Consider the following 25,671-nt stretch of genomic DNA (forward strand, 5'->3'; position numbering starts at 1 on the left):
GGTTATGAATTATGAAAATACTATTTTTATTAATTATCAAACTATTAATAACCGATGAATCACCAACTTATATACATGTTCTAGTGCACGTTCATGAAATAGATTCCACAAGTGGCTTAGTGTTATGATTAGAACTTAATTGAGCTATCTATTACATTTATACAACAAAGGGTGCAGTTCCACCGCTTGGCCACTAGATGGCGACTCGGCGGGACGCGGGGAGCTCCTGGCTATACGCAGCAGTATTATAATCTTCTTGCACGTCAGCGATTACTCTGCTAGACGCGGATACTTTGAACTGAGTGCTAGTGGATGGAAAGCACGTAGAAGATACTCTGTAGCTGTAGTTTGTAGCAAAGTAGGGGTCCTGCAGATGACTGTCGCTGGACTGGTTCCTAGTCGAGTTAGTCGGCGATGTTGGGTTACTGTCTCCTCTCTCCGCAGTAGTGGAGAAGGAATAATGGAACCTGGGCTTAGCTCAAAAGCAGGTTTCTTTCAGGACTCGGGTCGATTCCTTCCAGGCAACAGGGATCAGTCCTGGTCGGGGTCAGCCCGTAGGGTCAGCCCTCAGGAGTCGGCTCGCACAACAGAGTGGGGCGACGGTTGCCCGTGTGTTAAGCAGTGGCTTCTCATTTGCTGGGCTTAAAGGAACAGCGGGACGTTCGGAGTGGTCCCAAGTTCAGTGCAGTATAGGCATGAACAATGATTTGGTCTTCCCTGAAGTTCACAGGGCTCACACATGATGGCTTCTCTCCCGCTACGGCGGGGCTAGGCATATGTGGACTCGGTCTCAATCAAGTCCCTTCTCCCCGGCAACTGGGCAGATCTTACCCTCGGGGGTTGGTCCAGTCCTCCGGTGGCACGGTGGGCTGTCCCGGTCAATACGACTGGCTGTGGCAACGCTGGGTTCCTCGGGCTTAGCAAAGATCCTCCCTCTGTGGAGATAATCCTTCAACTGCTTCTCATGATGCAGAGGCTTTCAGTATGTGTGCATGTATAACAGAAGCTAACAACAATAAGCTCAATGACAGAGGCTGCAGCTCGAGAGTTACTCTCTTGAGCAAGTACAGAGAAAAAGTGAAAGAGGGGGCAACTTGTTTACCAACTGGGGTGATACTTATAGATTCCTCGAGGCTGGGTTTGACCAATGGGCACTCTCATAAACAACTAGCTTCAGCCTATAGAAAGTGTGAAGCTAGAATTCTGCCCATATTTGATATTTGCACAAGCACTGCATGCGCTGGGTGCGTGCGGCCTGGCTAATGCCTTGGCTTTTGTCTTCCTCCTGAAGGAGGGGGAACTTGTCCACATGCTGGGACAAGATTCAGTATCTGGGCATAATGTGCCTTCACCACAGAAACTAACCTTCACTTTGAGGTCTTAGTGCAGTTAGTCCTGGGAACAGAGTCAAGGATCTATCTACTACTTGGGTACTTTGCCCAGTGATTTGCATTGCCCCTGCTACTGTTAGAGCACAGAGGCTTAATTCTTCATGTAAATCCATTCTGAGGTGGAGATTTTACTTTTCTCAGGAAAATGAAGCAAGATCGAAGTGAGTCACAGACAGAACAACATTTCAAAACATGGTCACATTTAGTAGTGCCTCTCAATTACAAACAACTCCATTTCTTTCTGAAAATTACAATGCATTTCCCTCAGCAGCAATAACCTCCTCCAGCAAGTTTAATTTCTTCTGCACTATCTTCAGTGTTTCCAACTCGTTTTTCACTCATGTTGTGAGCACTGCTTCTTGTCTTGAAAGCAAGTTTCATGCCTGTACTTCTTCTGACTGTTACATCTTGTTAGATCACTATCTAAGGATGGGTGTACTCTTCACTGAGTTAAAACCTGGCTGGATGGTTGGTCTCAAAGAGTTGTGGTGAATAGAGATAAAGCCAGTTGATGGCTGGTCAGGAGCAGTCTTCCCCAGGGCTTAGTTTTGGGGCCAGTTCTCTTTAATATCTTTTATTTATGATCTTATTGAAAATATGTTTTTAACAAAGCTGAGTTCTGGGTCCTGCACTTGGGTCACAACAACTCCATGCAACACTTGGGGAAGAGTGGCTGGAAGCTGTCCAGTGGAAAAGGATCTGGGTGTGTTGATTAACAGCCAGGTGAATATGAGCTAGCAGCATGCCCAGGTGACCAAGAAAGCCAACAGCATCCTGGCCTTTAGCAGAAACTGTGGCCAGCAGAACCAGGGAAGGGGTCATGCCCCTGTACTCAGCACTGATAAGGCTACACCTCGAATATCTTGTTAAGTTTTGGGACCCTCACTACAAAAAAGATATTGAGGTACCGGAGCATGTCCAAAGAAAAGCAATTAAACTGTGAAGGGTCTAGAAAATGAGTGTTATGAGGAGGTGCTGAGGGAACTGGGATTTAGTCTGGAAAAAAGGAGGCTCAGGGGAGAAACCTTATTGCTCTATATAACTCCCTGAAAGGAGGTTGTAGCAAGATGGGTGTCAGTCTCTTCTCCCAAGTAAAAAGCAATACAAGAGGAAATGGCCTCAAGTTGTGCCAGGGGAGGTTTAGATTGGGTATTAGGAGAATTTCTTTACTAGAAGGGCTGTCAAGCATTGAACGGGCTATCCAGGGAAGCGGTCAGCATCTGTGGAGTTATTTCAAAGGTGTGCAGATGTGGGTTTTAGGAACATGGTTTAGTGGCGGGCTTGGCAATGTTAAGTTTACAGTTGGGCTTGATGAACTTAAAGGTCATTTCCAGCCTAAATGATTCTGTTATTCAATGATTATAAAAGGCATACCTGTAGTATCTTTTTTTTTTTTTTTTTAATCATAGAATCATAGAAATCTGCTTACATTCAATAATGGACTTTTATTACTCAGTTCTAAATCACTTGCAACAAGTTTTTCTGAATATGTTTTATGTTTTGTCTCTTTAGACTATGGCTTCTTTCTTAGTAACTATGGGACTCCAGCTCATGGTGTTTTCAGTAATGTTTTTCTCTCTCCTTAAGCAGGCATAACTCAGGAGTTTTTATACTGTTCATTCATTGTAGCTCCACCTGGCTCATACTAGCAATGCATATGTGGACTTCCAGGTGGGTCTTCCACGTGTCTGCAGGGGTTGGAACTGAGCAGGCACTGCCCCTCTTTGCCATCCACTGTCTACCAACACCCTGGGCATTTGCTGTCTTGGTGGGCTGTTCAGGATGATCATAACTTTGTTGAGACACTTCTCAGGTCTTAATGTAATCATCATGATCACAAGGCGATTTACAAGTTCAAGAGAGGATTCCCTCAGAGTCACACTGAAAACATTCCTGAATGAGACTGGTAATTGTGTGTTTTACTGAAGTGTGCCACACTGCTGTGACTTCAGTGTGAGCATGTTTCAGGAAGAAAAAGAATAGTAATAGATAGTAATATGTGCCATTGCTGATGTTCCTACTTAAGTATTAATTCATTTAAATAATACAGAAAAATAACAAATCAATGTTGTATCAGAATGCAAGAAGATGAGTAAACACTTGATGTGAACAGATACTTCCCCCAAAAGTCCAATCATGAGCCATATGCATATCTTCTGCAAGAGACCACAGAATAATTATTGAAGTATTGATCAAAGCATTTAACATTTTGCAATAGCTCAAAGAATTTTACTTGAATACTCCAATACACATTTTCAACATTTCTAATCCATGAAATATTTTGAAGGACTTCAGAAGCAGCCACCAACGTCGTTTCAAGTCGCCGCCTGGTGGACAAGTGGCAGAATTGCACCCTTTGTTATAGTAATATAAATTAATTCTGTAAATATTCCAATAGGGTCCAAATTGTAAATACTGAACCACTTATGGGATGTATTTCACAATCGTGCACTAGAATATGTATATGAAATAGTGATTCATTGATTATTGATAATTTTAATAATTATTAAAAATTAATATATATGTCATATTTCATATTCATAAATTAATAACCACTTCATCACAATTGCTCATCAGTAATACTTATACGTGGCATCCCGGTATCATATTATTCTATACAGTCTTAACCTGTAGCCTGGCTTTCTGATAATCTAGCAAACTGCATTTTCTTAATCTATTTTATGACATTGGTACTTTTCAAGGCAAATTTGAAGCAGGTGTTTTTCAGCTGCTGGATTGTGTTCAGAGTTCTGCAAGGTGAGTACCAAAGTCCAGGCATCTTCTTTGTTTCATAGCTTACTAATTTCTCCACAAGTGAACATGAACCACTCTAAACCTTCATAGAGGTGGTGTTGGAAGGTGAAAAGGAAAATTTTAGCTAATTTTAAAAAAAAAGAGATGTAAATTTTCCAACATTGTTCAAAGAAAGATCAAAATATTTTGACCTGTTAAAGTTACATGAAGATGTATCAAATAACTAAAATATTTATTTATTTGTTTGTTTGTTTAACTTCAATTTGCAAACCACATGGGACTACATTTTTTAAACTGTGGCACAGTGATTGTCCCTGGTATGGAATTCACCTTCAGACTACCAGATCTTCCTGTGGGGCTGATAACCTCTGTCATCTAATGGATAGAGGTCTAATCAATACAGGCAGATGAGCCCAGTGAGATCTTTAATGAACTGTTTTGTCTTTAGACACCCACTTTATGATTAATAGAACAGCTTCCAAATGTCATTAATTTAATTAATTGATTGAGTATTCAGTGATCTTGTCCACATATGGACACGTAGTAATGTATGTGGAGTTGCCGTCATTGGAGGTGTTTAGGAGGAGACTTGATGGGGTGCTTGGTTGCATGGATTAGTTGATTAGATGGTGTTGAATGATGGGATCTTGAAGGTCTCTTCCAACCTGGTTTATTCTATTCTTCTATTCTATGTCCAAAAGATCCTCTTGAGAATGGCAGGCAATACAAACATTTCTAGAGGACCTATATTGCACTGGAGCAGCAGCTGGAAGTAATACGAAATAACACAAGGCATGGTAGATGGCATAAGACACCACTGTGCAAACAATTTAATAGAGTTCTACATCTCCCTTGATTATGAGGGAAGCCTGTACACATGGCCCACATGTAGAGCCACTGAGAAAGAGCACGTAAGTGCAGGTGTCTACAATAAGAGAACAAATCCTATTGTAGATTTTGAAACGGACTATTATGCAGTTCTTAAAACTTTGTGGCATGTGCCTGCTCTTTCAAAAGACCTCAGATTTACAACTCTAGGTGTCTAAACAGCTAAGAACTATCTAGATCTTGAATTGTAAGGATAACAAAGCATGGTTTTTACTAAGAGTTAATATATAGAAGATTAAGAAACTAATTCACATCAAACGGAGAATGCCGGGAGAGAGACATTAAAAGTAGCCATGGCCTTTTTAGCACAGCATTGTGGTCTCTGAAAATATAAAGGTTTTTTGTTATCACTTAATAAAACATTCTGATATATCGACATTGTTATACATTTGACATTTCATTATTTCTCTGTTGACTTCAGCAGGAGCTGCAGGGCTTCCAGAGTTGTTGAAAATGAGGTAGTTTATCTAAATTCTAAACATGGATTTAGGAATCTAACTTAGGCAGAGATCATAGACAATACTAACAATTGTTCTACAGATGTTACCCTTTATGAATGACCATTCTGTATAATGAAATAAGTCATCTCGTTCATTAGGAAGATAATTTATTGTTTGAACATTTAGGATTCTCTTTCATTATGGACACAAAGAGTTTATATAACTTGATAGTCAAGTAATCTGTGTACAAGAACAGAAAAAGTTTATGTGCAAGTCACTTTTTGATGTCAAGAATATAATTTATAGGTGTTGAAAGTGGAGCACAATAATTTGTATTTACAGAGAAAAAGAGACCTTTTACTTTCTTTGTCACAGCAAGGAGCCCCTGTTAAGAAGTCAAGCCCCAGAACATTCCATTTTCTATGCTGGGAAAAACTGGATTGTCATTTTAATGGAGTTACATAGGATCTATTTTTATGAAATGTTTTTCATCTGTTTCTTTCTTTGTTGTTTTGTTGCTTTGTTGGTTTTGTTTTTACAAGGAAAGTACCCAGGTATTCAGATGATATCTCTATTGTCTTCTGACAGTCTTGTGTTGTATCATCCTCCATAATATAATGCTTTTCAGCCATTGGATTACAATATTGATGATTTGTCTAAGATGAGATATATTTCATAAGATATACGGTAATTTTCTTAAGTGGCAAGGCGCTTCAGTTCACTACAGTGTAACCTAATGCCTTCTATAACAAACGTAGGACAATGGGGTTTTTCAGCTTGCTGGTGTGATTGGCAGCAATAATTCTAAAATGACAACTGTACTTAAAATGTTCCCTTCTTTACCGCTGAGAAACTGGGTTTACTGCTGATTAGTGCATTGCTCGATGATTTTCACACTCAGCAAAGTCTTGAGATACCATAAAATCTACAGCAAACTGAAAAAGCATTAAAGACATGGAGAAGGTTCATCAGATGACTGGTTATGTTGCAGAGTGGGGACCATCGCATTGGAAAATGTTTTCATGGAAAGTCCGTTGCTGTTTTATTGTAATTGTCTGTTAGTTCATAGTATCATAGTATCAGTCAGGGTTTGAAGGGACCACAAGAATCATCTAGTTCTCTTGATGCAGCCCAGGATCTGATTGGCTTTCCAGGCTGCAAGTGCACATTGAGAGCTCATGTTGAGCTTCTCATCCACCAGCACCCTCAAGTCTCTCTCCTCAGGGCTGCTTTCCAGTCAGTCACTGCCCAGCCTGTATTTGTGCCTGGGATTGCCTCGACCCAGATGCAGGACCCTGCACGTGGTCTTGTTGAGCCTCCTGAGGTTGGCTTGTGCCCACCTCTCCAGCCTGTCAGGGTCCCTCTGGATGGCATTAGTTGTGTCCTTGCTTCCTAGAAAGCCAAGATGACTCATCTAAACAAGGTACCTCAGAAATTATAATTTATACTTAAAACTCTATATCATCATTGCTGTATATCTTCTTAGGGCCTGCACTAGACAACGCATGCTGAGTGGATCCTTTGAGGGGCAGCCAGCAAAGGAAAGATCAATACTTAGTGTCCAGCACCATATCCGACAAGAACGCAGGTAAACAGGGACAGAAAGGATGACTTCAAAATATTTTTAAAATAAAGGTGACAAAAAGAATTAAATTTGATCAATAGCCAACATGAAAAACTGAGATTGCTTACTTGTACAAAGAACTGAATTCTACATTCTTTGTTGTAAGCATAATGAAATTCATTGTACTATATAAATGGGAGAAATGCCTTTTTATTTCAAATGCCATTTCTTTCTCTGACTACAAAGCTATCGATTTAAAGATCAGAAGGAAAGAAATTGTCTTATGTTAGACAGATTGAAAACAATTGAAGAACATAAAAGCTTCTGATACTAGCGGAGAAAAAACTTATAAGAAGTTGAGATAGTGGGTGACTGAAGGTGGCTTTATGATGGCTATCCTATAAAGGTCACAATTTCATCTTGAGATGTATCGTTAAATTGATTATGATTGTTTCAGGTCACTGAGACATGGTTCCAACAGCCAGCGAATCAGCAGAGGAAAATCTCTTGAAACATTGACTCAAGATGTAAGTCCTCATCAAAAGGATAGTTTCAATTTGAGAATATAAGAAATATGTAGCACATAATAAATGTTTTTTCAAGACTAACTTCTATTTATGATCCTGTTTACAATTTGTCTTTTGAAATATTAAAAGGAAATCATAAAAGAGATACTGTAACTGCATTAGAATTATCCTCAAAATAATTGACGTGGTTATTTCACTGATAGACTTACTGGTTTTGGAACACTTACTATGATAGATTCACTGAAGCTGTAGACACTACATTAGGAACACAACAATTGCTACCTAGGATACCTTAAATGCCTTAAATTCTGGAATTCACAGATCACTCAGGCTGGCAAAACAGCACTCCAAAATTTCTGATGGGAGTTTAACAATATTTTTTAAACATCAGCAGTTCATTAAAGATCTCACTGAGCAGCAAAACTGTCAGGAAAAAGAACAAAGACTAAAAGGGAGAATAGTAATCATGGACTTCACTGTGCCATGGTTTCATACATTTAAGTGCATTTTCACTTCTGAAATTCTTAATATTTTATGGGTCTCTGACTAGGAAAATTCATGGGACAATATTATTTCCCTTAATTTCAAACTCTGAGTGTAATTTTTTATGTGTGCTTTATACACAAAAACAACTGCATGAGAAGTAATTAATCACATATCATAGACCACAGAATTATAGGAGTTTTAAGGGACCTCTGGAGATCATCTAGTCCAACTCCTCTGCCACAGCAGGTTCACCTAGAGCAGGTTGCACAGGAATGCATCCAGGTGGGTCCAGAGATGGAGACTCCAAAAACCTCTTTGGGCATCCTTTTCCAGTCCTCTACCACCTTCAAAGTAAAGAAGTTCCACTTTGTATTTAGATGAAATCTCCTATGTTCAGGTTTGTGCCCATTACCTCTTGTCCTATCACTGGTTACTACCCTGCATCATGGTAGAAAGAAACTGTAGGTAACTATCTTTTAAAGCAGATGTGGCTTTGCTTGTGTCCAATAGTATTATTCCTCCAGAACTACTCCAAAAACTCCCTTAACTCTGAATAGTAGAACTGACTGTATCCTCCACTGGATGAACTCAGACAGTGTCCTCCTTTCCACTCCCCGCTCTCTGTCTTGGGCAGTCACTACCTGTATGTTCTGTACAATTCACTGTCTGACAACATATGCAGCTGGCTAGAGAAGCTGAAAGGGTGTCTAAAGCCTTTTGTTTCCCAGTCTTTGCCCTGGATAAATTGGATGCTATTAATTCCAGTTCAGACAGATCAGCTGAGCATACAGGACCTTTGCTTTTAAAGTTAGAAGTTGCATTGATAGGATTTCATAGATTACATTAAAAGTGAAATTAACCTTGAAGTCCCATAGGTACACAATAAAGTACAATATGTTTGAGTTGATGTGTTGTGCATTTGGAAGTAAAAGACTTTTCATTTGCATCTTTCTGTGTAAAATATTGTATCTTGCTTTCATCTGAAACATTATAAAACAGCAGCCTCCAGACCTCGTTTAAAAGGACTCATTTTGCTTCTAGCACTCCAACACGGTGAGATACAGAAATGCGCAGCGAGAAGACAGTGAGATAAAGATGATCCAAGAAAAAAAAGAACAAGCTGAAATGAAAAGGTATTTAAAAATCAAAAGTCTGAGCACAGACATTTTTGTATTGAGTATTCTCTTTACGGAGTAAAAGATGTTAAGAGTCATGATGAAAGAAGAACACAACATAAGGGATATTTTTCTCAGGTATAATGCATATCACTTAATAATTTACATTCTGTCTTTTTAAAAGAAAAGTCCAGGAAGAGGAGCTGCGGGAAAATCATCCATATTTTGATAAACCACTTTTCATAGTTGGTCGTGAGCACAGATTCAGGAATTTCTGCCGAGTGGTGGTACGAGCGCGCTTCAATGCGTAAGTTTATTCCGTATTGACAATTGGTACCAACAAGTGTTTGCTTTCGTGACCTCAGAAATCTAGGTTTAGCCTTTATTTTTAAATGACAACTGAGTATAGTGTAGTTACCATGCAAGCTGTCAGTCAGTTGCTTAGTCTTGCTGTTGGACGAAAGGAAGCACTAAAATGCCATGTTTGAGCATTCTAGGCTGCTGGGATGGGAGAAGACTGTGGTGAAACTGCAGGCATGAACTGAGAGGAGAGGGTCATGTTTTTACACCTATATTTAGTCCTTGGGGAATCAGATTGCTATTCCCTTCCTATTTGTCATCACCGGGCAGGGAGTCTTTATACACTGTTACTCAAAGATTGATTATAGGTAATAATGCAAAGACTTGTTATCCCATAATTAGACCCAGAATGGGATGGGGAAATGTTCAGCTGTGGGACATTAAAAGATAAAAGCTGAGACCAAGTGAAAACCAGGAAGACTCAGTAACTAAACTGGAGGTGTATGCAAGTGTAGCAGATACAGATCCACTTAGCAGCTTGATGTAAAATCATGTTATAGCTCTGTCTATAGCAAGCACCCAAATTTTGGAGGGTTAGTGCAAGTTATCTTGCAAAACAACATCATAAGACACGAGGTAGCTCAGGGTTGTGAGCTTGATACTTGGAAGACCTGGTTTCAGCACCTGCTGATTTTCACTATGCCCTTTAAGAAATTACTTCTAAGTAGAGCAGCAGGAAGGTTAGATACTCAGGTTTACAATATCCATATTTAAGTGTTCTACCAGCTATATAGAAGCACATCCTTGAATTAGGCACCTACTTTCCTATGCAACTGCTAACCTGATTGTGATTCATTAGTCCACGAAGCAGCTGCTAAATAAAAACAGCAAAACAAAACACATGAACATGTATTCCTGTCCCATGTCAGTGTCTTTTAGCTTTGTGGAGTACCTGAGAGTTCGCAGGATGTTGATATTATCAACAGTTTAATTAGAATGTTAGCAATTATAGGAGTAAACTGATTTCATTAAACAGTCATTTTTTTTAAGTTTATTTAAATTCTGTTCCACCCAGCTTGCCAAGTAAGATATTCTGCATATCTTTTTTTGAACTGAAAGCATACGTACTTTCTTCCAGTAAAAAATGCTGAGGAATGCCACTGTATACAGTGTCAGGAAGAGATATGAGCTTGAAAAAACACAAAAGTGGGTTCAGTGGGAAGGCACCAAACCCAGTATATTCTGTATACTGACTCGAGTAAGTGTGTGAGCCTGGCCTGAGGAAGATTCTTCTTCTTCTCCTTGTGTGCATCTTGCATTCCTGTAACTCATAGCCACAAAATCACTGTGGTGGTTATGCCTTAAACCAAATTAGTCTATTTTTCACTTTAAGCTCAGTGATGGTAGTTTCACAGAATCACAAAATGTTGGAGGTTGGAAGGGACCTCAACAGATATCTACTACAACCCCCCTGCCAGGGCAGGATCACCTAGAGCAGAACAGGAATGCATCCAGGCGAGTTTTCAATGTCTCCAGAGAGGGAGACTCCACAACTCCCCAGGCAGCCAGTTCCAGTGTTCCAGCACCCTCACAGTGAAAAAAATTTTCCTCATGTTTCCATGGAATTTCCTATGCCTCAACTTCCACCCATTGCCCCTTGTGCTGTCATTGGGCATCACTGAGAAGAGCCTGACTCTACCCTCTCAGCACTCACCCTTTACATATTTATAAACACATTAATGAGGTTACTCCTTAGTCTCTTCTTCTCCAAGCTGAAGAGCCCCAGCTCCCTCAGTCTCTCCTCATAAGGAAGAGGTTCCACTCCCTTAATCATTTTTGTGGCTCTGCACTGGACTCTTTCAAGCAGTTCCCTGTCCTTGAACTCAGAGGCCCAGAACTGGACACAATATTCCAGATGCAGCCTCACCAGGGCAGAGTACAGGGGAAGAACCTCTTGCAGCCTACTGACCACACCCCTTCTAATACAGCCCCGAATGGCATTAACCTTCTTGGCCACAAGAACACATTGCTGTTTCATGGTCAACCTTCCATCCACTAGGACCCCCAGGTCCTTTTTGCCTTCACTGCTCCCCAACAGGTCGGTCCCCAGCCTGCACTGATACATGGGGTTGTTCTTCCCAAGGTGCAAGATTCTACATTTGCCCTTGTTGAATTTCATTAAATTTCTCCCTGCCCAACTCTCACATCCCAATGGCTAGGGCCCTCATACAGTATATAGGATACCTCAGTGCAGATCCTGCCTCATTTGCTTCAAGGATTTGAAAGATAAGTAAAATGTGCCCCTAACCACTGGTTCAAGGGAGGCTTCTTGGATTCTGGTCGCTTCTCCTGCTGAAGCTCTTCTGCTTTGTTTAAAAAGGCTAAATATTCACTAGAGCAGGACCTTAACTCATGTTTCTTAGATATGTGATTATTACTTACAGAGTGGTTCTTGTTCTCTCTGTCTGCCTGATAGGTGTTCGGATGTGGTAGGTGAAATGCAGCAATTTATAGGAGAGTTAAGATACAGAGTATCTAGAAATATTAATCAGAAAATTATTGAAGAAGTAATAAAAGAACTAGGGCTTGTGGAATATTTGTTTTGTGTGTGTGCCAACGGCGGATATTGTCCAAGAGGTTTTGAGATGAAAGGATATTGCTCCTGAACTTTTGGAACATAAAATTCAGTAGCATGCTATCCCCACCCTGTTCCCAAGTGAAATACCAAATGAAGTCTGTGCTTACAGAAGCAAGATCCAAAAACACTAACAGTCTAAAGAATCATTAGAGGAATTACAGGTAAGCCATGAATTAAAGTGATACTAGGTGTGTTGATAATATGACTAAAACTGCATAGAATTAATTGAAATTTATAGAGACATTTAAAAATAAGCCAAGGTAAAATGTAGCCTTGATTTTGGACAGAAATTTATTTGAGGTATTGAATGCATTGTATAATTGTAATGCTGACTAAAATAAAATATAAATGACTATCTTTTCTTCTTTTTATAGTTCTAAAACAGATCCTGTTACTGGAGCTGTGAAAAATACCAAATACCATCAGCTTTAGTAAGCACTGCAAAAGTAACTTTTGGTCACATAATCCTGCAGTAAATTGTGTGAGCGCACACATGCATGTATGTGTGTATGTGTGCATGCACATATCTACTTCTTTCTTTTCCCCAAAAAGCTTTTTCTTTTCATGGAGTTGTCAGGGGTGGAGGATGAATATGAAGAGGACTTTTATTTTTTTTTTACTTGCATGTTCCCTACTTTTACTGCACAATTCTGAAATATTGAAATCTTTGACACTCCTCAGCTTAATTTCTTTTTCATGGGAAAGCACTTAATTGCAGCATAGGCACAATGCAAGTGGCAGCACTCTTGGCATTTCTGTAATGGTTATCCTTATGTATTGTTCACAGTGACTTGCTGGGTTTGGTTACTTACCTGGACTGGGTCATGATCATTGTTACTATATGCTCCTGCATTTCCATGATGTTCGAATCTCCCTTTAGAAGAGTTATGCATGCTCCAACACTACAGGTACTGTCACTGAATCATTTTACAGTTAATGAAGCACAGTCACCTTGTTTTTCTCCACTGCCTTTTCCTAAATTATGACTGTTCTCTGCTTTGATTTTCAGATTGCTGAATATGTTTTTGTAATATTCATGAGCATTGAGCTTAATCTGAAGATTATGGCAGATGGCTTGTTTTTTACACCGACAGCTGTTATTAGGGACTTTGGAGGAGTTATGGACATATTTATATATCTGGTAAGTTTTTATATTTATAGGAGGTTTTTGTTGCATTCTTAATTTTTATAAATTTTTGTATATAAATGTTTGGTAACAATAAAAAAAAAAGGCTCTGCAACCTGGTGCAAATGCAATAGTATAGTAGGTGTACAAACACAACTGCTTTCACTTGCAGTTCTATCAGTTATGTGTACAAATACTTGTTTAGAAATCTAAAAATACACTTTCATGGTAAGGACCTGGCGATTAACTGTACAACTATTGTATGGCCTTTTTGAATTCTTTATTTGGTGATATGTTTTAAGTACAAGACCTGATTTCATTCTAAAGTAAGCTCGAGATCTCTGGCCTTGCTTCAGCATTTTTTTGCAGAATCCATATTTTATCTGTTGCTTAACCATTCATTGCTTCCTTCCCTCTTGACAGTTCTCCTGCTTTTTCAAAAGCCTCTGCCATTTGGCAGAAGAGCACATCCTTGTTGCTGATGCTGCCATAGCAGAAAAGAAGCAAAGCAGCATAATTTGATATTCTATACCTATCAGTAGTGGTTCTGGGGAAAAAAATTATTCTACTGTCTTCTTTGTCCCTTGGAAATTTCATTCACTCCATTCAACTACAAGAGAATGAGATCCATTTCCTCTTCATGTATGGCAATAAACACCAAAGAATGTATCAAAACCAGTGATCAGTATAATACAATATGAAATGCTTTCTAAGTGAAAAAATTACTAAGATTTGATGGATTTAGATTAAATCCATCAGATTAATCCACCAGGCAGATGTGCTGCATAAAATTTGTCACAATCAATTTGTATCAAAGATTCCATTGTTAGCATAAATAAAAATATGCCTACTTAGACAAAATAGCCACTGTAACATACTTAATATGTGAAATCCCTCTGTATCCCTCTGCTTGTCTGAAGGAAAATTTAGGTGGTATAGCTTGGAAATTTGAATGTGCCTGTGAGAGGTCAGAAGCACTGGCAGATCTTTTTGTTTTGATGAGGAAACTGTCTTTTAGCACTGCTGGTTCTAAGAAATAATATTGTATTTTAAATCACATGGGTGATATCTTCTTGATCCTCCATTTTTTTGTGCATTTACCTCTAACACTCTCACTTCTGTCCCCCTATAAACACATTAGCTTTATAAATCCTTCTTTAAAAATATGAAGCAATTAACAGACTTCATAATCAATAACCATCTGTCAGAGCTTGTTCAGGCTACAAGACACAGCTATGCTCTTTGAAAACACTTCCGAATGCATAATATTGGCATGATAAAGCCGCACAGTGACAAAGCTACTTATGCCTGTAACAAAGTAATAGGAAAAAATGGCAAGAAAAGTGTTAACAGACTTTCCAGGTGAGCATATCTCAGTTTCAGGATAGAATCCCTAAAATGAGAAGGGAGAAGTTAGATGATGCTTCCTGTTCCAAAAATACAGTTCATGTTCCTGCTCTGAATCAGCCAATTTTATTTCTTCTTTTGAAACTGTTCCATCTACTAAAAAGAGTGAAATGGATTTTTGAGTCAAAGGGGAAGACAGACGCTGAAGGTGATGCCCATTAGTTAGGACAGTCAGCCAGGGCACAGGAGATCCAAATCAGGGCTTTTTAGCCTTAATCTTTCATTCAATTTTACAGAAAATAAGTGCTTATTGATCTGTGCTATGTCTATGTCAAGTAAGATATTGTAAGCCTAATCCTTCTTTGCCTTTTCATGTCCTGTCTCCTCAAGGTGAGTTTGATATTCTTGTGCTGGATGCCTCAGAATGTCCCTGCCAAATCTGGAGCTCAGCTCTTAATGGTGCTTCGCTGCCTCCGACCTCTTCGAATTTTCAAACTGGTCCCTCAGATGAGGAAAGTGGTGCGAGAGCTGTTTAGTGGCTTTAAGGAAATCTTTTTGGTATGTGCCACTTGTTTTGTTCCTGTTAAAAAGGAGGTGTGGAGGAGTCATAAGATACCATTATGCTATAATGTGTGTGTGTATGTGTGTGTGTATATATATATATATTCTAAGCTTCTGTCTGTTGTTTTCTGTTAACTTTCCATTGTTGCAACCATTGCAGATGACCACCTGACAGGTTAAAAATTTGGAATATAAGTAACTCATACACATTTATACTGTATAAAGCTGTTGTAATTATTCTTTTATAAATGGTATTATTTGTCCACCATATATTTGGCAATAATTACATAGGACTACTGAAATAAAATCTAGCCCTTATTCACAGTTCCAGTTGGGAGGGAAGATCTCAAATAGGGTCTGGCAGATCTGCAAGAACAAAAGTAAACCTGGTTTCCAAGCTGAAGGTCTCTACTTCCCAAGTTCTTTGAGAAGCAACCAGAGACAATTGTTCATCACAGATGTGGATCTCATTGTTAAGTTGTTGTTATTATTACGATCATGATTATATACTCATGCACTCACAGTCATAATAACAGTAACGGAGTCTAGTTTCTTGATGAGAACCCAATCCATTGTCTTGCAACCCTATGTGATATTTGTCAACCTAAACAGACTTTTTTTTCCTTAACAGAATGCTTTATTAGGTCAGGTTATTATAAAAATCTAAGCTACAAAATATTAGCAGAAAGTAATAGAGGACAGACAAAAAGCAAAAAGCTAGTTAGCATTTTATAGATAATGCCTTTTATTAAAGATATTTACATCATAATTTGTTCACACATCTTTATCATAGCTGATCTGGAATTAAATATCTAACAATGGCTTACTCAGATTAATTAGTAAAGCCTGATTCAGCAAAACAGAAGCATATATTTAAGTACTTTAATCTTCAAAGTGAATAGCAGTTGTTATGGGTGCAGAATTTAGCAAGGTACAAGAAAACTTTGGTTCTTATCTACAATTCTTGGATGTAATAATAATAATAATAATTATTATTATTATTATTCTATTGCACCTAGTTACTGTATCAGAACCCATGAGAGCCATCTCTCCAGTTTTATGCAATAAAAGAGTCCTTCCTGCAAGAAGGATCTGACCACCTTTTTCAAGGCTGCAGGAGGAGAGCTTGACAAATCTAACTTCATCCTTACAGGTTTCTATTCTTTTGCTGACATTAATGCTTGTTTTTGCAAGCTTTGGAGTGCAGCTGTTTGCTGGAAAACTGGCTAAATGCAATGATCCACACATCATCTCTAGGGTAAGAACTGTTCTGCTTCAAAGCGATAGTATGCTGTGCTCTTTCTGCTTGATGGGGAAAGCAAGTGGGCAGTCAGAGCTGTAATATGAGCTATGCAGATCTTGAGTACTGTCTTGATCAAAAGAAAGATGATGGAGGGAAAGGTGATAAAGGGTATGAGGTAGTAAAGTGAATGAGGGTAGGCTGGAGTTTCACACAAAAAGTAAAAGCAAGTCCAAATATTGGGTACTGTCTGAAAAAGTTGTGAAATCAGTGTTGTATTATCTGGAAAGGACTGGATGTCACATGGAATTATCCATGGAAAATTACACTTTTGCATTCCTAGGTTGGCAGCTACAAAATAGGTTAGGCTGATAGAGGTCAAAAGCCCTGGGAATGCTGTGTAGATGCAAGGAGAAGGATTGTTGCGTTTTGTACTCCATTTGGAGAAATATCATCACCTGGAGAAAACAATGGTCTTTAAGAAAGAGGTAAAAGTCAAGATAGGCTTTCAAAATTAAAAACATTCTTAGTCCAAGAAGGAGAAGGGCTTTTTAATTTCTCCCTAAGATGCATTCTTCATTTGGATAAAGGTCCATGACTACTTATCTCAGTCCTGTACATATCCCTTCATTTCTCTTTACATTGCTTCCCCATCACAGCAAGTATGAAGTCTATATGAACATTTTAACATCTCTCACAGGCAATTATTTAATCTCAGTCTTTGGTTTATTTCACTGTAGGAAGACTGTCATGGCATCTTCAGAATAAATGTAAGTGTTTCCAAAAATCTCAACTTAAAGTTAAGACCTGGAGAAAAAAAGCCTGGATTTTGGGTGCCAAGAGTCTGGTAAGCTGCTAAACATTGCCCTATGTTCCTTCAAAATCTAAGCTGTTGATGTAGAGTATGACTCAGGTCTCAGGTGGCATTAAATTACTGATAGAGGTTTCCTGGTTTAAGTCAGATGATATTAAGGGTAGAAATCCTGGTATATTAAAAGAAAAAGAACAGATATATGAAACTTTTCCAAACTTAACCTGCTCTTCTGTTCATAAAGCAGAAAAGAAAAAAATACCTGTAGGTGCTTAACCTGGATGGGAATTAGGTGTGGGAATTACTGTCTTGAACAAATTGTTCTTTACTTCTATTATGAAGACATCTTGAGAAGCATACATCAACAACAGAATCTAAGAATATTTAGTTGGGAAGAAGGGGGAATCAACTTGCCTAAAAGAAGGCCGAAACAAACCAAACCAGGCAAGTCATGCCTAAAACCAGCCTTTACTTTCTGTAGCCATCAGCCATGCCAGCTAGCAGCTTTTTTCGTTTGTTTTTCTTCTAGTGCAGGGAATCCATGCAGTCTATCTGGTGCAGTAGTGCAGTAAAAATTATTTAAGAGCTAACATTATGATTAGTACCTAATGTTTCCCAACACCTGAACAGGCAAAAGCTCTTCTTTTTAATTGTTTACATTTCTAAGTTGGTTTTGCAAAGTCAGCTTAACAGCCACAATTACTTTAATTAACTATGTGCATTGACAAAGAATGTACCAGCAGTGGTAGATTCAATAATCAAATAATACACTGTGATTTGAACAGTCAGTGAAACTCTGACATCTGCAGGAGTCTTTGTTTCTGTATGCTTCAGACAAATTCTTCCTCGAGTAAGCAAATTCAGTCCTCTTCAGCTTGAACCAGAAATAAAGCAAGAACTATCTTAATCAGCATAACTGTAAACTTTGGGGAATATTTTGCTATTGCAGAAAAATGTTTTACTGCAAAGACATTTATGCCACCTGTTGGAAGTGTCAGGCCAGATTTTCAAGAGCCAGATGTTAGTAAAGGAACTGCATATAAAATAAATCTCTGCATCTGAGAGCTCTCTTTTTCCCTGTAAAGACTTAATAATTATTCTGGTATACAACCATTTACCTTATAAATTGTGAAAAAATTACACAGAGATGGAGCAATGTCCTATCCTAGCTCAAAGACAGCACTATTAATGTTCAGCTGGAAACATCCTCTTGAATCTCAATTGATACAAAAAGATCAGAGCAGATGGTATAAAAAGGCCAAGAAGATGGAGACCAGTGACAAGTGGTACCCCTCAGGGGTTAGTACTGAGACCAGTGCTGTTTAGCATCTTTGTCAGCAATGCAGACAGTGGAACTGAGTGCAAGTTTGGAGAGGACACCAAGCTGTGTGATGACTTGCTGGAGAGAAGGGATGTGATCTAGAGGAACTTGGACAGGCTTGAGAGGTGGGCCCAAGCAAAAAATTGTCTTGGTGAGGAGTGCCTCAAGAGCAGTCTCAAGGAGAAGGACTTGGGGTCTGTCATCTGATGAACAGCTCAACGTGAGCCTGTATTTATGGCTGTTGCTATTGTTTTCTTATTCTTGAGACAGAACCTTGAATAATATGTTTCAGAAGCTTTCACAGCAACTTTGCAAAGTATTTAAAATGTTAGCTACAATGTGAAAAATCCAGGTAACAGACAGAAATAATTTTATTGCTGAAGTTACACCTATTTTTATACTGCATTTCAGGGCAAATCCTCGGAATTTTAACTTTGACAATGTGGGGAATGCAATGCTGGCACTATTCGAAGTTCTTTCATTAAAAGGCTGGGTGGAAGTCAGAGATGTTATTATTCATCGTGTTGGGCCGGTAAGGAATCATATCAGAATCACTGAATTCTACAGCACAAATTTTGATTGGTTTTAACTATTAATGTTATTTTTGTCTATTCAGATCCATGGAATCTATATTCATGTTTTTGTATTTCTTGGCTGCATGATTGGACTGACCCTCTTTGTTGGAGTTGTCATCGCTAATTTCAATGAAAACAAGGTATGGAGTGAATTTTTTTTATCATTGTGTGGAACAGGTTCTGTAAGAAATCTGACACTGATCTTGCACTGTCTACATTACCTGGTATGTCTGCCTTTAAAATTGACTTACCAATCTTACATCCTGCAAGTCTCCAAGTAAGTAGCCAGATCCATATGCTCTTCAAAACTCGAGTCTAAGGTGCTAACAATCCATCACATACTCTTTGAAAGCTGTCTGATTTTACTTACAATGCAGCCATGTTGCCAGATGGAGATTGGACCTAAAGCGCAATGTACTTATAGATCCTCTACTGGATTTTTATAGTTGCTTTTGCCCCTTCCTGTTAAGCTGTGTAGTATTACTTCTCCTTCAAAAGTGTCAGCTTTATACTGATGAATATAAAGTATTTTTCAGCAAATCTTGGGGGAAAAAAAGAAAAGGTAATTTTATTTAAATTGCACATCATTAAAATATTACTTGAAATGTTTAAATTACTGTAACATTTTTCTTCTGTAACTATGATGTATTTAGTTATGTATGTTTCTGTTACGTATATTATAGTCCAAGAAACTCTGTTGCGATGCTAGCTGAGCATTTGTATCATATAAATTGATTCTTCTTCATTCCCTTTGTGCTTTCTTCATGGGTCAGTTTCCTCAAAAACCTTTTCATAGGTATGAATGTAGGCAAGAAGAAATACCGCATTACAGAGGTTGCTTTTAAATAGCTTTTGGTTTCAGTCGATCAAACATCTTTCCTGCACCCTGTTGAGGTATGCTGTATAGGATGTTGAGGAGTGAAGAAATGGTACACTCCTCTTCAGTTTTTCACCTGATACTGAATGTGTCTTTGCCACACCTACAGGCATCTACTTTTGGCCATTGCCACAGAAAAAGGGTACTAGAATATCCGGATCCTTGTCATTACTAGTACGACTTTTGTTATGCTTTTGTGACAATAAACCAAATCCTACCAAGTGCTGTCAATATCCTAGACAGGGCTTTTGCTCCTAGTTCCTACTCTTTCCATAGGAGTCACTCAATAGATCAAGTTCACTGTGACAGCCTGTCTCCTGAAAAGGCTTCTTGTGAGATATCTTTCATAACTTAGGGAGATGTTATAAACTGATAACTTATTATTCATGTGTGTTAGTCAACTTTCAGCTATGGAATAAGGTGATTTTGGTTCAACAAGCATGTTACTTTGGAAGTGATTTATACACTGTTGTCAGCAGAAACCTTTCACCAGTTTTTTAAGTTTGAAATATGAACAGGAAGAAAATACCCTTAATTATATGTGACTGTAGCAGATTCATATTCCACTCCCTCCTCTTAGACATGGAGCTTTAAAGACATCTCAAATTCATAGGAGAAGTGAAGGTTTGTTTATGTTCACTGTGATTCAAGATGAGTGGGAACAGGAAGGTGTGAACATAAGGCTTAGAAGGATTGTGAGCACAGAAGATAACTGAACAGTTCACCTTAACCTCATGAGCTACCAGTGTAAATGTGGAAGTCTGAGGTGCAAGACAAGGACTAGGCTTCCTGTTATTTTCAGAAAATTATCTGATTCTTTTGTTTGTCATTCTGGGGTTATTTTCTCTGCTTGTACATTTTGTTCAAACTATGGCCACCTTTTCAGATGCCCTCCCTCAATTCCATACATGAATGTGGGGAAAGCCATTGTCTGAACATCTAAAGAGCTAATGACTAGTAACATTTTCCTGGAAATTGCACTGAACAGACACATCATGAAATATTTCTATAGAATTTACATGACACTAAAAATACACTCAGTATAAATAATTTATGTCCTCTGGTTCACCTTCTTCAGTTGTTTCTTGGTAACTTCAGGTAGCTGCAGAGACATGTAATGTTTACTTTTTCACTCTTTTTTCATGAATACTTGTTACTTTTTGTGTATTTACTATAGGGGAAAGAAAAAATGTCTTCAGATTTGCATTGAAAAAATGAATATGTTAGTTAATTATACACTGGGGGGAGGGAAATCTCAGCCTGATCAATATTCAAGTAGCGTGAAGAAGGTTACAGGAGCTAAAAAAAGTGTGAAGAGAGTAGCCTAGAGAGAAGAGAGCAAAGTAGTCCACTTCGTGAGATAAGTTGCATCAGCCTAAAACTAGTTACTTGGTCAAGCTATTGATGTTTTAAGTAGATGTTGGCTTTAGAAACTTCATGGCTGATATTCAGGAGTTGTTGAGGAGAGTCAGTTGGACAATTACTGACTGAACTATTTTATGTGAGAACAAACAATTTTCAAAAAAAAAAAAAGCCCTAAATATTTTCAGATATGCTCTGGTGTTTGTTGTGCTGTTAGAGCTGCAGGCACAGAGATGTTGGACTAGGAATTACCACAGGAGGCTCTGCGCCGGGTGCTCAACTGTCTCAAGTGACAGGCCAATAGCCCAAAGTTTTCCACCACCCCCTATTTCACAAACCCTGCCTGTCACTTGTTACAGCTTCCAAGTGGCATGTGTTCAGTTGGCAGTGAAGATGTAACTCAAAGTGAATATTGACTCAAATATTATCTGGCAATTTTGATCTGAATTCAAAATGTAAATGCAACTCTTCCAGCAGTAGTCCCACTTCTGTGGCTCTGCTCTGTGGTCCCTTCATAAAGATCCCACTGGTGGAAGTGGTAGTTTCTGAGCAACGGAATGACTTGACATCACTATTTCTAAATTTTACATTTCTTTTGCCAGTTTGTGTCTTCTTTGCAGTGAAAGCTCTCCAATAATATAAACCAGACATGCTCATTGGGGTCAGTGAGTTTCCTTTTAATTTAAGCATTTCTAAATGGTACAGTACTGTGTCCAGTTCTGGGCACCTCAATTTAAGAAGGACATTGAGACTCTTGAACATATCCAGAGAAGTGCAACAAGGCTGGGGAGAGGCCTCGAGCACAAGCCCTACAAGGAAAGGCTGAGGGAGCTGGGATTGTTTAGCCTGGAGGAGAGGAGGCTCAGGGGAGACCTTATTGCCCTCTACTACTACCTGAAAGGAGGTTGTGACCAGGAGGGGGTTGGTCTCTTCTCCCAGGCAATCAGTACCAGAACAAGAGGACACAATCTCAAGCTGCACCAGGGGAGGTTTGGGCTCAAGGTAAGGAGAAAGTTCTTCACAGAGAGAGTTGTTAGCCATTGGAATGGGCTGCCCAGGGAGGTGGTGGAGTCACCATCCCTGGAGGTGTTCAAGAGGGAATTGGATGTGGCACTTGGTGCCATGGTTTAGTAGTCATGAGGTCTTGGGTGACAGGTTGGACTTGATGATCTTTGAAGTCTTTTCCAACCTCACTGATTCTTTCATTCTTTGATTCTAATTTGGACCTGACACAAAGAGTAGACATCCTTACATCTGTCCTATTGTCTGCATTGTGTTGGAAGGTGCCTCCTCACAGAGACATGGGTCTGTAAAAAGATTATGTCTGTGGAGAGGCAGCAATCCTGACCTTATCAGTTGCACAGCCAGCTGCAGCTCCAGTATCTACGTGAGCCAGTGCTAAGGCGAGCCCCAAAGATCACACCAGCCTTCACCCAGCTCAGTGTGGCTCTAAGCTGACTGGGGGACTGCCAAGTGTCTGGGAGATAGGCTTGTGATATTTAACTTGAGAAGGTCTCCCTTGTTTTTATAAATCCAGACTCCTTCCATGAGATTTTACAGTTCTCTGAAGTGTTGAGAACCTCATTTTGGCTTTGAAGGTCATTTTAAATAATGTTGAATTGCATTTGGGGTTTGATTGTTTCTTCCTATGTTATGAAAACACACACATTACCATCAACCATTGCCCGTCCTAAAAGTGCTTCCTTTGTGGAGAACTGTTGTAGACTCACAGCATACTATTATTCTATTTCAATTACACCCCAAGCAGAAACAGTGTGGAGGGTGGTAGCAGTCTCCTGGAGGGCTCGTTCCCTGAGAAACTGTAGTAGCACTGACAAGTTGCAGGATTTTCTGCAGCAAAGTCTGGACAAAATCGACCACTCTTTAAAACAGTGCTTCCTGGCAAATGATGTTCAGTCAAATGGAAGACCACCTGCAGTGTTTCACTGTTCACACTGGGCTGCTGCTACAAAGAGCAACAACTGTGCCTGCTGAGTTGAGTCCCAGAAACTCACAGCTAATGCGTCCAGACATCCTCTTGAGTAATAGCTGATACTTTAGAGTCCTTTACCCAAACAGTGTATTACTTAAGGAGAGTTGCATACGTAACTTGATGTCAGGCACGAAAGAAAATGTTGTTTCCATGTTTACAGCATTAAATGTTCTAATGTTTATGTGATAAAAGCTTTATGCGCTTCTCTTTGTTTAATAAGGGCACAGCTTTGCTGACTGTGGATCAGAGACGATGGGAAGATCTGAAAAGTAGACTGAAGATAGCACAACCTCTTCATCTCCCACCTCGTCCCGGTATCAAAGTTATTTTGATTTTGTTCATGTTCAGCCATAGTGTTCTTAATTCCCCAGGGTCTGCAATTCAAATTAAAATTGTAATCATGAGGCCACTAGGAGGTTGTGCATAAGTTAATGTGAAAACAGGCTCCAGCTATAGATCTCTGCATAAGGCTATTAATATCAACCCAAAAAAGGTTGTGCTTCAATGATTTTAGGATAAGCCTTAATGAAAAAATGAATTTCTAAATGAAAAATATTTTCACTTGGCTGTTAATGATATGAATAGAATGTATTAACCTGATAGCAGTTGAATGATGCACTTGCCCTACAAGTACCAAAGCCTTCATGCAACATGGGTGTCCAGTATTCAAAATTATGTGATCAGAAGCCCTATTTGATATGGAAAATTGTAGCAGAAAATTAGAAATGTATTTTGAAAGTCATGAAGGATTATTTGGCCACTAATGAACATAGAAAATATGTCAAGGAATAGGGGGAAAATATCACTGTGCGTTTTCACTTTCCTCCTCATACTCTTTCTTTTTCAGATAACGATGGCTTTAGAGCAAAGATGTATGATATAACTCAGCATCCATTTTTTAAGAGAACTATTGCTGTACTTGTTCTGGCCCAGTCTGTGTTGTTATCAGTCAAGGTAATTATGTTTCTTTTAACCGTTTCATTTTAGTAGTACAGCATGTGTTGCACATTCCCTAATCCCAATTAATGATCAGTTGATCCATTACTGTGATGAGAGTAGGAAAACAGGACGTCTAAATACAGCAGCTTCAGTTGGCAGAGATCACTGTAGATTAATTGTTATCTTGTGAAGCTGACTCAATGTCTGCTTTTCTACAGCTGAGTCCACTGTAAAAACAGTTAATCTGTAAATCCATGAGAAAACACAACAAGTTGCCATTTGTTTTAGAGTATATTTTTTCATTAGCAAAATCTTCAAGAATAGTTAAAGTAACAAAGAGGCATTTAGTTCTGTTTAACATCTACACCTCTATGAACAAATTTTGTTTGCATTTCAGTGGGATGCTGCAGATCCGGTGACTGTGCCTTTAGCAACAATGTCTGTTGTTTTCACCTTCATTTTTGTCCTTGAGGTAATCTTTTTTATGACTTCCTGAAATTAAGACTAGTTGTATTTAGGGATATTGTCTCATTCTTCACTATAGTTTAATTTCTGAACAGGTACTTTTGAAGCTCTCCATGTAATGTATCTTCAAACATGTACTATAGGAATAAACTTCTAATTTTTTATAGTCATACCTCTCCACCAGCTTGAGTTTGTGTCCTTTTATATATATTCATCTCTGAGCGTTTCAACGTGTGTTTCAGTGAGCCCAGTGAGTGCAGAGTGCAGAACATTTAATCAGAGTGCAGAGCACCTCTGATTACATTCACTCTGTACAACACAAGTCCTTGTGTAGTATCACAGAAGTTCTGCTCAATCTATTTATATTTTGCCTGGTGTGTTAATCCTCACTATTCTGTAGCTGTCACGCCATCAAACCTCTCTCAGTTTTGTTTTGTTGGGCTTTTTAAGTATTGCATTTTCTTTTAATACTATTTAATAAGCTATGTCACATTTCTGAATTGTATAATATTTTGATGCAGTTCTGAATCCTATGTGGTAATGGTCCTCCGTGATTTTCTAATCATCAGCAGAACCAACTGTGCAAGGCATAATTAGTCTGTTTTCGTAAGGTCGGAATCCAAGGACTTAAACATATTTTTACAAGCACATGTTTTTGATGCATAAGGATATGTGTAGTGTAAAACTGCACACATTTATGAGGTTTAAGAAGATGTTTCCTCTGTGGTTAGATTAGTAATTCTTTTGTAACTTTGTGACTGGGTATTTTTCTTTTCAGTTCCCTCTGAATAGCCGATACTGACCACTATGAGAAATATGGTAGTAGAATACATTTTCTGCTGCCCTAATCCAATATGACAGTTCCTGTGTTCCAGTGATAGGTTTTGCCAGCAGTGATGAATAAACAATGAAGTGAATACCTTGTAGGAGCTGCAGCTAGAGTATGTCCAT

The 25,671-nt window shown here is 38.8% G+C and overlaps 1 protein-coding gene across 3 annotated transcripts in view; it reads left to right on the forward strand.

The window, feature by feature from the left end:
* The window catches only part of NALCN (sodium leak channel, non-selective), a 240,213-nt gene that overhangs the window by 195,184 nt on the left and 19,358 nt on the right, over nucleotides 1-25,671 (forward strand). For 2 of the 3 annotated variants that reach the window (XM_054162907.1, XM_054162906.1), the window contains 15 exons: nucleotides 6,960-7,061; nucleotides 7,495-7,564; nucleotides 9,092-9,183; nucleotides 9,350-9,472; nucleotides 12,478-12,534; nucleotides 12,891-13,011; nucleotides 13,113-13,244; nucleotides 14,967-15,134; nucleotides 16,291-16,395; nucleotides 17,118-17,224; nucleotides 18,921-19,041; nucleotides 19,126-19,224; nucleotides 23,537-23,630; nucleotides 24,164-24,270; nucleotides 24,653-24,727. In XM_054162907.1, the coding sequence (XP_054018882.1) occupies nucleotides 6,960-7,061; nucleotides 7,495-7,564; nucleotides 9,092-9,183; nucleotides 9,350-9,472; nucleotides 12,478-12,534; nucleotides 12,891-13,011; nucleotides 13,113-13,244; nucleotides 14,967-15,134; nucleotides 16,291-16,395; nucleotides 17,118-17,224; nucleotides 18,921-19,041; nucleotides 19,126-19,224; nucleotides 23,537-23,630; nucleotides 24,164-24,270; nucleotides 24,653-24,727 (1,573 nt within the window). The remainder of the gene's footprint in view (nucleotides 1-6,959; nucleotides 7,062-7,494; nucleotides 7,565-9,091; nucleotides 9,184-9,349; nucleotides 9,473-12,477; nucleotides 12,535-12,890; nucleotides 13,012-13,112; nucleotides 13,245-14,966; nucleotides 15,135-16,290; nucleotides 16,396-17,117; nucleotides 17,225-18,920; nucleotides 19,042-19,125; nucleotides 19,225-23,536; nucleotides 23,631-24,163; nucleotides 24,271-24,652; nucleotides 24,728-25,671) is intronic. The other variant, XM_054162905.1, reaches the window with a different exon arrangement.

Source organism: Dryobates pubescens, chromosome 7 (assembly GCF_014839835.1).
Source record: "Dryobates pubescens isolate bDryPub1 chromosome 7, bDryPub1.pri, whole genome shotgun sequence".
In the NCBI taxonomy this organism is placed as follows: Eukaryota; Metazoa; Chordata; class Aves; order Piciformes; family Picidae; genus Dryobates; species Dryobates pubescens.